This window comes from Elephantulus edwardii, unplaced genomic scaffold, assembly GCF_000299155.1.
Source record: "Elephantulus edwardii isolate Elephantulus edwardi_28Jun2011 unplaced genomic scaffold, EleEdw1.0 scaffold00094, whole genome shotgun sequence".
Taxonomy (NCBI): domain Eukaryota; kingdom Metazoa; phylum Chordata; class Mammalia; order Macroscelidea; family Macroscelididae; genus Elephantulus; species Elephantulus edwardii.
The window spans coordinates 9,368,821-9,381,435 of record NW_006399844.1 but is presented as its reverse complement, the minus strand read 5'-3'; the positions used below and the strand labels follow the sequence as shown (position 1 = coordinate 9,381,435).

Below are 12,615 nucleotides of genomic sequence, written 5' to 3'. Positions count from 1 at the left end.
ATGTAACCCTGTGGGTCTCAGTTTCCTTGATTGGGACACAAAGTAGAAAAGGAGGCTGTATTGCCTGTGTGTTGTGGTGGCAGTGGTTGTCCACTCACTGCCATTTTTGCTGTCCCTTTTTGTGGACTAGACACTGAGATAATTATTGGTCCTCCTTTTTATTCCATCCCCACCAAAGCCTTGATACTGTAGGAATGTTAGCATTCTACTTTACAGATAAGGAAATTGAGGATCAGAGAGGTTAAATAACCTACCCAAAGTCACTCAGTGGTAGATCTAGAATCCAGTGCAGGTGGGACATAGGAGAGGTAGGTTGTGAACACACAGATACTATTAAATGGCAGCTCAGGAAAGCTGTGAATCTAGGCTTGGCTGTTTATCTGGAAGATCTCTTCACCATGCCTATTAATTCCAAATTGAGTTCTTTTTATCAAAGTAAAAATAAATAATCCACTGTACCTTTGGCCAGCCTCTGTAATGATCTGCACCTCACCACACACAACTAATCCTCTAGATTTTTAAACCCAGAGTTGTTTTCTCCAGGCAGGGAAAACTCAAGCAAAGATCTTATCCATTCTGAGGGTAACTCACCCAAATGGCTCTAAGGATTTTAGCCCATGTTATGCCTCTTCAAGGAGCTCTGGTGGTTCTGTTAATAGAAAGGCCAGTGTTCAAATCCACTATCTGCTCCAAGGGAGAAAGATAGGCAGTCTCCTCCTATAAGATTTACAGCCTCAGAAACCCCTTGGAGACACTCTGGTGGCCTAATGGCATGAAGCTGCACCTCAATCCTGAACACCTGTGGTTCAAATTCACCAGATGCTTTGCTGGAGAAGGAGGGGTAATCTCCTCCTGTGCCAGTTGGATTTGATGGTACACAGCAGAGGAAAGAAAGAAAGAAGGAAAAAAAAAGACTTGGAGGTCACTAAGAGTGGGTACTAACTCAATGGTAGTGGTTGTAACAGCTCTCCAAAAGATTAAACTGCCTGACGCTCTTACACATGGAATCAATTCTTTGGGTAAAGAAGTGACTATTCAGTTCTTTTTAGCCAACTCCGAAATCAAACGGGTTTTCTCTGCCCGTTTATCTACATCATGGACTCTGATGAGCAGTCCTTCTCCCATGCAATTTACTGCCTCTGAAAACCATCTGGAGGGTCAGCTATGGGTTGGTTCTGGTCAGCTATGGGTTGGTTCTGATTTGACAACACACACCTACAACAATTTGTTTGAAAGACAAGTCAGATGTCCCAGTGACTTCTTTTGGTTGTTATGTTCTCTTGAGTCAATTGCAACTCACAGCGACCCTATGACCAGTGGATCTGAAACTTGCCCTATCCGGTGCCATCCTCACCATCTATGACACAACTGAACTCATGGCTAGTCACCATATCAATCCATCCCCACAAAGGTCTTCCTCTCTTTAGTTGACCCTCCACCTTTCCAAGCATGGTGTCCTTCTCCAAAGAATAGTCTTCTAACAACATGCCCAAAGTACGTGTGATGCTTCCAAGGAGCACTTTGGTTTCACTTTCTCCAAGACAGAGCTGTTTGTTCTTTTGGCAAGTAGTGCGTGTGACAGAAGCTGAGGCATAGGTTTGGCATTTTAAACCCTGAAGCAATTTAAGATTTAGAACCATGCAATGACATCCTTGTGTGGCATGGGCTATGGGAAGCACTAAAAACAAGTCCCACTCAACCCCTCATGAAACATATGATTGTTTTCTGTGGCCGTTGGCCTAACCCTCTTCAGATTTTCAGACTGTGAGCTCCATCAGGCAAGACAATGTCTGTCTGCTTTCTGAACTACTTAGCATCTAGCACACATAAAAAGAAAGGAAAATAAACAGTTGCTCTTGAATTGGTTCTAGCTCATGGCAATCCCATATATTAGACTAGTGCTATCCTCCTTAAGGGAGCTCTGGTAGCTTAGTGTTAAGGAATTGTGCTGCCAACACAAAGGCATGTGTTTCAAATCCACCAGCTGCTCTATGGGACTAAGATGGACAGTCGTCTCCTGTGTGATTTGTTGTTGTTGTTGTTAGGTGCTATCAAGTTGAGTATGACTCACAGCGACCCTATGAACAAAAGAACTGAAACCAGTCCTGTCTTGTGCCATCCTCACACTTCCTGACACACAAGAGCTCGTTGCAGCAGTCACTGTGTCAGTCCACCTGGTTGAGGGTTTTCCTCTCCTTTGCTGACCCTCCACCCTTCCCAACATCATGCCTCTCTCCAAGGAATAGCACCTTCTAGCAATATGTCCAAAGTATGGCAGGCTAAGCCTCCTCATTCAGTATAATCCTGCCTGTGAGTGAGCCTTTAGCTTGGTGAAGTTGGATTCTGGTGGGTTAGTGTTTGTGATTTACTTGACAACTGGGGCAAACTGCTCTGACATTTCTAAATTGTGTTAGCAATCAAATGTAAGCTGATTAACCATATATGATCTCATTTACAATCAGCTTGGGTGGGAAGCCTCTGAGTGGGCAAACAGGATCTGATGGGCGGGCCTTGGTATTTAAAATTTGGTTGGGCCCAAGGGCTTGCTATTGATCCTGTTTAGAAAGAACATTATTATAAGTAGTACAGCACTTGTCTGTCAATTTCCTGTATTACAATTACTTGGGGCTTGCTGTGATACTGAAATCTTTGCCACTAGTGTATCAGATTCCAAAAAGGTTTCCCATTGTGGATGGATTTTGGTGGAGCTACCTGATTAAGGCAGACTAGGAAGCAGGATGGGCCATCTACTTCCTAAATAAAAAGCTTTTGAAAATCTTGTGTGATTTGCAGCCTCTGAAAACTCTGTGGAAGGTCACTGTGAGTCACTTCCAATCTGACAATACACCACCACAACAACAACAATGTACTTCTTAGGGCTCTCAGTGGCTGTGGATCACCACAGTTGATTCTTCAGCATGGACTCGAACTTCCAGCCTTCCCATTAGTGACTGAGCACATTAACCACCCAGGGAGGGACACCATCCTGGAACTGGACATCACCGAGGGACTCCAGCACTTGGCGGGCATTCTATAAAAATAGTGCAATGGAGGTATCTGACCACTTCTAATGTCATAAGAAGGAAGGAGAAAAGAAATCAATAGCCCAAGACTGACTCTAGAAAGGCAGAGGTCAGACATACCACCTCTCTCCAAGTTCTCCACCTCCCAGTGCTAACACCTGCCATGACTCCCACAGAACTCTCTACTCTTCTGCCGAGTTTGATAACTTGTTGCAGTAGCCACACAGAGCTGAAAGACTGCACCCGTTTATGGCGTTTATTAAAGAACTAACAGATTCCACTGCAGGATCAGGAACAACTGGGACTATAGTTGTTCAGATTAGCTTCTTCACATGTTCTGCTGCTCGGCCCTACTCAGAGGTTTCTTTAGAAAACATGACAGCTCTTAGCTCTCTGTTGTTCAGCAAGTGCTACCACAGCCATCACACACCAGTCTCTTGCCGCTGTCCTGGTTCCTGCTGGCTCTTGCCACTGTCACTCAGCTCTTTCTCTAGCTTCTGGGAGAAGTCCCTCATTGAGGTTTTATAAACCTCATTTGCATGGTCTATCCCTACAAAAGGTTCATAGACCTTACTTGTGTGGTCCAAGCTATCCAGTATCTTTGGTGGGTTATCAGCACCTTATTTGCATGCTCTCATTCAATCACTGTGTGTAAAGACTGTGGCTGTTGTTAAGAGTCTACTGCATATCATTGCCTAGGAACAAGGGCTCTGAACCTTGCCCTATCTTGCACTATCCTCACCATCTCAGACACACTTGAGCTCATTGTTACAGTCCCTGTGTCAATCCATTTCACTGAGGGGCTTCCTTTCTTATGCTGGCCGTCCACCTTTTGAAGCGTAGTGTCCTTCTCCAAGGACTGACTCCTCTTTAAAACATGTCCAAATTATGTGAGATGGAGTTGCACCATCCTTGCCTCCAAGGAGCACCGTGGTTTCATTTTCTCCAGGAAGAACTGTTCTCTTGACAATCCATGGGATATTCAGTACTCTTCTCCAACACCACAGCTCAAAGGCTTTGATTCTTTTGTCACCTTTTAGTTACTGTCCAACTAGCGAGTAATTAAAAGGACCAAGGCTCAGAGCAGGCACATTTTAGTCTTTAAACTGACATCCTTGCTCTTTCATTCTCTGGAGAGATTCCCTTGGCAGAGTTTCCCCAAGGAATTCATCTTTTGATTTCTTACCTGCTGGTACCAAGGGTATTTGTTGTGGCTCCAGAGAAGTTGAAATTGTTGACAAACTGGTGTGAACAGCTGATGTGTCTTCAGTGTTTGATAATGTATGAAATACGAAATTGGACATTGTCAAACATTGAAGACTATTGCTAGCAGAGCCACAATAGATGGTTCACACTACCGCACATACATATTGTTTTGCTGAAGACCCAGTGTTAATCCATAGCAGAGAGTTAGGTTTAGTGTTGGTTGCTCTGGGTGGCACTGGAGCTTCCTGTCATCGCTGATAGGTGGTGCCTTGGCAACTTTAGACTCCCTCTGGAGAGAGCATACAAATTGTCACTTTAGCTCTATGACCCATAATTAACTGTATCTCTGTGTTAGACCTGTAATTCCTGCTGTATTTCCCCCCCACTTCTGTTTTGTTTTTGAAAATGGAAATTGAGTCCCAGAGAAATGAGCTCTCTTTGATCGGGAGGGGGGAAGTCAAAGTACAGAATTCTATAGTGTTTCTGTTGAGAATGTGCTGGTGTAAGGCAAACAGACAAGTCAAGTCATAGGCATAGCCAGAGGGCTGGGCAGGTTTATGACTAATTGTAATTACATGCTTGTTCAGATACTGGTTTCCCTGACTACAGAGACAGAGTTTGTGCAAAGAGGAAAGGGAGATTTGATAGTAGCTATTGAAATAGAAACAGCCCCTTTTAAAAATTATTTTATATTGATTTTAATGAAAGTTTACAGAAACTTTGGATTTCCATTCATTCATTGTTGCACTTTTTTCCCTGCCCCCCAATTTGCTTTTCTTTTTGAAAAGTAAAAGAAAAAATTCTTTCATTGTTATTCAATCCTGCCCCCCAAGTTCACTCCACTACGCTACCTTTATTCTAGACTCCTGTCATAACAATAATATCTAATCACATCTCCCTTTTAAACAGTTCCCTCCCTCATCTGTTTCAATGCAGTATACATTATTTATCCCATCTTTCTCAGTCTCCCCCCAACCCCTACGTCAGTCTTCTTTTATAACAGTGGCATTATGGGGGGGGGATAATAGAAAGAGCTCTTTTGACTGGGAAGAAAATGGGGTGAATTAGCCCTGACATGGGCCTGAGAGGCAGCAAAAGTATAAATAGTGAGGAAGAAACGTACAGTTGACTAACCCACAACTGTCAGCCCATTGAATACACAAGGACCGTGTGTGGTTGTGGTCCCACCATGGAGCTGAGCTGCCTGACCCCACTCACAGCCTGTCACCTGCTCAATCTGAGACAACAGCTCACATTCAAGATGCAAAGGAAGCTTCCAGAGCTTTTCCTGGCCCTGGAGAAACTCAAAGCCTACCTAGAAGAGACCACAGATATAACACTGACCTCCTTTCCAGTCTCTCCATCTAGCAGGATAAAAATAATGTTAACAAAATAGAAAACTTTTAAGAGAGTGTTCTTGGAAACCACTCTTTTAACCATTTTTTTTTCTGTATTGCTGGGCCAACTTTCTCTTGATCATTGTTATCTGCTGGTAGGTAGAATCAGAGAAGTGAGGACAGAGCCCCAGAACCAGCAGGCAGGATCTTGCCTACAAAATGGGTCCAGGCACGTGTCCTTGCCTTCTGGCTGACCTGGATGACAACTGGGAATCTTTCTCCAACTAGGAGAGGGGTGCGTCAGTGAAAAGGAGATGTGCCTCCTGGTTTACTTGGTAGCCTTGCGAGGCTCTAACTTACCTGTTTGCAGGTAAATTCTACAACTTAGGTTCTATAACCAGGGTTGAGGTTGCAGGAGATGTCCCAGAAAGCAGAGCTGGGAGGGAGGGATGCTCACAACAGATTTCCTTTGGACTTAGACCATTTCAGCCTGTGGATGAAAAAAGTACTAGAGGGATATTTCAGGAAACAAGACCTTTGTAATGGCTCAGAATAAAAATAGAAAACAGTGTATTATTCTTCCAGGAGCCACTCTTCGCAGTTGCCAAGAAGTTAGGCTCAGTTGCCTTGGAGGCTGAAATCCTGGGGCGGCTAATAACACGCTTACACAGTCCTCCAGAAGTCCACCTGCCCCACACCCCCACATGTTCCGCTCTGCCTACAGGATGGCAGGGTGGGGGGACAGTACTTACTATGCAAGTTGTAAGTTGGTCCTCCATTGTAAGTTGGTTCTGATACAAGTTGTCTCTCTCCTTCCCCCTCACCCCCCATTATATGGCAGTAGTTTGGACAATAAGTCTTATCATTGAACATCTAGGAATAATAACATCAGCAAATTATAAACAGCAAAGTTAGACATAGTACATATACTAACATAAACTGTACAAAAAATATATCATCATAAAGGCAGTTCACCTTAAGTAGACCACATTGGAAGTTGGAAACTACCTGTAAATGAAATCTAGAGCAAGACAGTTTCCGTGGCGGCAGGGTAAATAAGGAGTCATTATTGTGACCAAATGCTTATTCCTCAATGGTATTGCCCTGATGGGCCATTTCTTTTCTAGACTTTCCTGCCTGCGTGGACAGGATGGAGAAGGGTTGGGTGACACCGTTGTTTTTTGAGTTTACCAAGAGGAAAGTTGTGATTGAAAATAGGAAGATGTTTACAGAAAATGCTGGGTATCACTTTGAAAGTGGAAGGAATAAAAGGATCAAGGGGAGAGGACTGAGTGTGAGGATTTCCCATACCTGCCATCTGGTATTCAAGTTAATGTTTTCCATTAGTGTAGGTCAGAGAGAGTAAAAGACCGTTTTCAAACAGCCTGGGAGACCACTAACTTCAGACAATGTGATTGCTGTGGATTTCAATATATAACATCTCATCATTTTTTAAAAAAATCCCTTAACCTGGGTAAATGTTTCCTGAAGGTAAATGAGGTTTCCAGGTTTGTGCTTGATGGTAACCTAAAGCTAAAGGTTGGTGTTTTAAACGCATCCAGAAGTAACATGGTGAAAAGAGCTGGCAACCTGCCTCCATAAAGATTGTTGTTGTCGTTGTAATGTGCCATTGAGTCGCCTATGACTCATAGTGACCATACAACAGCCCTAAACCCTGCTCTATCCCTTGCCAATCTTATTGTCTCCAACACACTTACCCCCATTACCCCAGTGACGGAAGATTACAGGCACGAAAATCCAATGGAGCAGTTCACAGTTCTAGAACACAGGATTACCGGGAATCAGAATCAACTTGACACAACAGCTTTTGGGTGTTTTTGGTTTTTAAATTTGTTTTCTGTGGATGAGATGATGTATAGTTACTTAAAAGTCTACCAAGTCAAGTTAAGATCCTAGAGAAGGGGGAACAGAGAAAAATTGGACAGTAGAACAAAAGATGGACAGAATACAGTTTTGCCTAAGTCATCGTGTCAGACATTTGTGTTATTTTTCCACAATATTGTGTGGCTCCTTGCACTTGGGGTGGGATTAACGTGGATGGATACCAAGCTGCTGAATAGGGTATCACTCAGGACACCTGGCCCTCCCACCCACCTGCCACACACACACACACACACACACACACACACACACACACGGGATTTTTCTTTTTTACTGTAGGTATTTTTTACAACAGTCAATTTTTTTGAAAAAAATTATTTTCCATCTTAGGGGGTGTGGGGTGAGATGGGGGAAATTCAAAGAGCACAAAACCCTAATTACCTCCATCCCTAGTGCCCATGTCTAATCTTGACCAATATTTCTGCACAGAGTCCTCCGGGGGATCTACTCCTCATATTCTAACATTCCACTCACTCCATTTTTATCTTCACCTTTCTGTGTGGAGGATTATGCTCGAGTCACCGAGAGCTCCCAGATAGATGGAGGAAATCTACTTGTGATTTTTTTAACCAGTTTCTTTTTTATTAGTAATCCACTAGGCACCCTCCTCCTGCTGAATTTGATAGTTCGTATCCATCCTAAGCCAACAAGAGTCCATCCTACACATCTTTTTCTTCTAAGCAGGAACATGTTTTAATTCGCAAACTGTTTGAAGAGATTAAAAATTCAGGCCCCAGAGAAACAACATTTGATGGAAGGTCTGAGCTCATACAACTTTATAACAGGTGTAAAGTCCAAAAGGGCTCAGATTTCTACCTCTTGTTTGATATCTCAGCCCTCAATACAGACCAGAACAAGGGGAGCTGACTTCCCTACAGTTCAAGGAGTGATAGGAAGGCGCTGGGGCCCAAGCCCAAGCCCTGCCCTGCCTTCCCCTCGAGGTGACGGAGACACCAGCCATGCCAGCATCAGTAACCCCCACGCATGTTCTCCTGCCTCTCTGGACCTGTTGGAGAGGTGACCTGCCTGCCCTGCCCATTACAGAACAAGTGGATTAGCCACAGGAGCTGCTGGGGAGCCTTAAGAAGAATGAATGGTGAGCAGCAGTCCCGTTTAAGGCCCACTGGGACTTTCAGAGGCAAATGGAAGAGCAGAAAGGCAAAGTGCAGTCAAGGGGGGCGGAGCTTCCACTGCAGGCAGCTCAAATCTGAAGGTTTCCAAGACCTGAGCTCAGGGAAACGTGGAAAAAGTCCCTGCTAAGGAGCTGGGCTGCCTGTCCCCTCTCTCCTCTTTGCTCTTTAAATCATACCAAGAGCTTATATGACATGTTACTTTGAGTGTTCGGCTTAAATAGTGGAGAAGACTATCCTTACAGGCAGAAATGGCTTCTTTTTGCTGTTGTTACCGTCTTCTCAGACTTTAGCACAGTGCTTAGTAGCCTAGTGGATAGGAAATTGCACTGCTAACCAAAAGGCAAGTGGTTTGAATCCACTAGCTCCTCCATGGGTGAAAGGTGCAATTTATAGGCTCTGAAAACCTGCTGGAGGGTCAGCTATGAGTCAGTTCTGACTTGACAGCAATGAGTTTGAGATTTTTTTAATTTTTTTTTAAACACAGTATCCAGAACCAAGTAGGCGCTCTAGGAAGCTTGGTTGAAGTAAGTCCTTCTCTTAAAATCTTCTTAGTTACTGGGACTAGAGGGTGAAATTTCCAAGCCTTGAAATGAATACATGCTTTGCTCTTAAATATGTTGTTTTTATGTCTTCAAGTTGGAGCAGACTCATAGCTGACCCTCCAGCAGGTTTTCAGAGGTTTTAAATCACACGCAAGGAGATTGTCTTTCTCCCACAGAGTTGCTGGAAGATTTGAACCGCCCGCCTTTGGGTTGGCAGCACACCTCCTTACCAGTGAGCCACCAGAGCTCCTGAGCCTGAGCAAAACCTTGGTGATTTGCCATTTGTCATTGGCCATGCCTTCTTTTTTATTTTACAAACTACTTGATTGTGATTTGATACTGTAGAAGATGACCCAAAAGATTTACACTAAACTAAAGGTTGGGTTTGAAGCCTGTCCTGTGGTATCACAGAAAAAGGCCTGAGAATCTGTGTCCATAACAATTAGAACCAAGAAGACACCTCCCACCTCAGCAGTTCTGCTCTGCAATGACTCGGGTCACCCCAGGTCAGAATCAACTTGATGGCGATAAGTTTAGGTGTGATTTTTTTATATATAAACATGGAAAAATTCTCATGATTGTGTTGATAATCCTGTGTCAGGATGTCTTCCTATATAATGCATATATGATTCTACTCGCTGATATTGTTTAATACTAGCAGCAAGTAAAAGTCTAATTTTATGTTTCTTTCTCTGCATGCCTTTCCATCAGAGCTCTCCATCCCATCTCTATAAAGCGCTGAGGAATCCCAGGACCAACAACCGAAGTCAGGCCTTTGGCAGATGGGCACCGGTATCCTCAACTAACCCGCAGGATGGAGACCATGCCCTTAAACTCTCCGAAGGAGCCATCCGCGGGTGAGGATAGAGAAGACTGTCAAGGCAATGGAGTCCTACAGAAAGGGGTCCCTGCCTCGGGCCAGAAAGCTGAGCCCAGCCAGATCTCCAACGGGTACTCAGCAGTTCCGAGCCCCGCAGGAGATGACACCCAGCACTGCGCCCCAGCAGCTACCACAACCTTAGCCACAGAGGTTCATCAAGGGGAACGGGAGACCTGGGGCAAGAAAGTGGATTTCCTCCTCTCTGTCATTGGCTACGCTGTGGACCTGGGCAATGTCTGGCGCTTTCCCTACATATGCTACCAGAACGGAGGAGGTCAGTACCCTGGACTGCAGAGCGGGGCGGGTGGGGGGGGCCCTGGAGTGGGCTGTGGATCCCCTTGGGAAGCCAAAGGATAAACCAGGTCTTTACTGTCTTGTGAAACTGCATGATTGCTTAGAGTTTCCAAGCTATGCTTAAAGACAAAATCTTAGATCAGTGTATCAAAGGATCTTTGGGTTGTAAAATTGGACCAAAGCTCTCCCAAATTTGACCTCACCAGGTTCCCATCACTGTGGGTGCTTCACACCAGGAGGAGGACTGTTTGTGCCAAGCTAAGGTCCTCGTTTCAGGTGGCACATCCTGCTCTGAGGGATCTGGAAGGGTTAGATCTGCACAAGGAATGGTTAAGAGCTGGCTTCAGTGTCCCCGACCCTGTTGCTGGACCTGTATGGGGTCAGAGCGGGTTACCATCAGTCTAGAGTCTTAGGTTACCAGAGTGGGCTAAATCTAAAGCTAAATTTAGTCACAATGTGAAAATAACACTAACCCCAAACCATATCAGGAGATGCCTCAAACATCGGTGGGAGACTTGAAGTTTTCCAGTCTGGAGACCAGCTACTGTTCTTTCTGATACCCCTCAACATATTTAAGGGCATTCCTTTGCAGATCCTCAGACTCACAGCACAGTAGGCATGGCTGTGTGTGGCAGTGCAGGGCGAGAGGTGATCCACAGGAACCCCTGTGTGGACCCTGGACTTGCTATCAGTGCACGATAAGGACAAGAAAAGAGAGTCCAATCTGTCAATGTTTATTTTGATAGGAACTCTAGCAATCGATTTGAAAGGAAAGCTTCAGTGAGGTTGGGGAGCTAATTCATTTGTGTCACCCTCATGTCTTCCATGACCCAACAAGAGATCTGAGTCATCAGTGTCACTTTAAACACTTCTGTTCCTGCAGCTGCAAAGGCAATTCCAGAGGGTCCCAGGAGCCCAGAGCTCCCTGGTGTGGAGGAGAGAAAGTCATAGGCACCTTATCAGCATCCTGGGAGACTCACCTTTAGCCTGAGCATTATTTGAAGGGGCTGGGGCCCTGATGAAGTCTCTTAAAAGCCTTTTATCCCTAGGTCATCACCAAAATGGCAACTCTGTTTACTTCTCAAGCCGGATTCACCCAGTGTGGTTAAAAGTTAGGTGAGGCTTTTCTGAGGTGCCCTGACTTTTGAATTCCTGGGTTCAAAGCATTTTATGAGATGGAATGTTATCTGAGAGAATTAGAGCTGATCCACCCACAGGGCTAAAATGACAAATTCACAGCTGATTCACTGACAGGGCTAAAATGACATATTCAGCCTCAAAACGTGCAGTCTTGCAAGGTCTAGGGGACGCCAGCGTGACCAGTGATGAAGCATGGTCATGTTATGAAAACTTAGTCTGTTTTTCAAAGACATACCTGTGAAAGTGTCTCATGAGAGAAAATTTTTTAGCTCAGTGAAATGACAGGAAGAGCCCAATGCTGCTAGCCAAGGGTCTGGCACCTGGATAATAGAGACATGCAAAGACGCTGGTTCAGAGACCAAAATGATGCAGCTGGCAGGGACTTCCCAGTTAACGGGTCTAAGGGTCCCTAACACTGGTCTGTTGTGTGAGAATCACTGGTTGTTAGTTGTTGTTGTTGTTGTTAAGTGCTGTTGAGTCATAGATGACTGACTCATAGTGACCCTATGAATGAAAGACATGAGCACTGTTCATAGAGTTTCCGGAGGCAAGCCATTTCAGAAGTGGATGCCACTCCTGCTTCCAAGCTTGTTTTAATTGGGAAGCTTCACCAAACTCTGTCCACCATGGGCAGCCATTATCACATTTGGCACATCAGTGTCACAGTGTTCAGCATCACAGCATCCACGAGTTACCTCTGTACAGCAATGCACAGACCAGTGATATACTACACAGAAGAATGTTTGACAAAAAACAATTTAAACCAGGTCTGAGTGCAGCAGATTGAAATCACCCACCTTGGGCTTGGTAGCATAACTTTCTGTCCACTAGGCCAACGTAGCTCTCTCTAGCACTGGTCTGTTATATGAGAATCACTGGGGAGCTTGAAGACAAAGTTTATGTCATGCCTGGCCTTGGAGATTCTGCTTCAGGACACGTGGGATGGACCTAGGAATGTGTGTACATGCTTGTTTTTAAACTCCCCGTGGATTATGGTATATGGCTGGGTTTCACGGCTGTAGTGCTCCTCAATTTGGCCCTTTAATAAGGAAGAAAATTGAAACTCTGAGGGATGGGGTGGTCCCAGGGAGTTAGAAGCTTAACTGGTAGTGCCAAGCCTCTTGACTCCCAAGCACAGCTCTCTCCCACAAGCTGTTC

At 44.7% G+C, this 12,615-nt stretch overlaps 1 protein-coding gene across 1 annotated transcript in view; it reads left to right on the top strand.

Annotated features, from left to right (window-relative positions):
* Positions 1 to 9,893: 9,893 nt before the first annotated feature.
* SLC6A4 (solute carrier family 6 (neurotransmitter transporter), member 4) overlaps positions 9,894 to 12,615 on the top strand; it is a 29,036-nt gene continuing 26,314 nt past the window's right edge. The window contains exon 1 of the mRNA XM_006890990.1: positions 9,894 to 10,297. Within this exon, the coding sequence (XP_006891052.1) occupies positions 9,958 to 10,297 (340 nt within the window). The 5' untranslated portion in view covers positions 9,894 to 9,957. The remainder of the gene's footprint in view (positions 10,298 to 12,615) is intronic.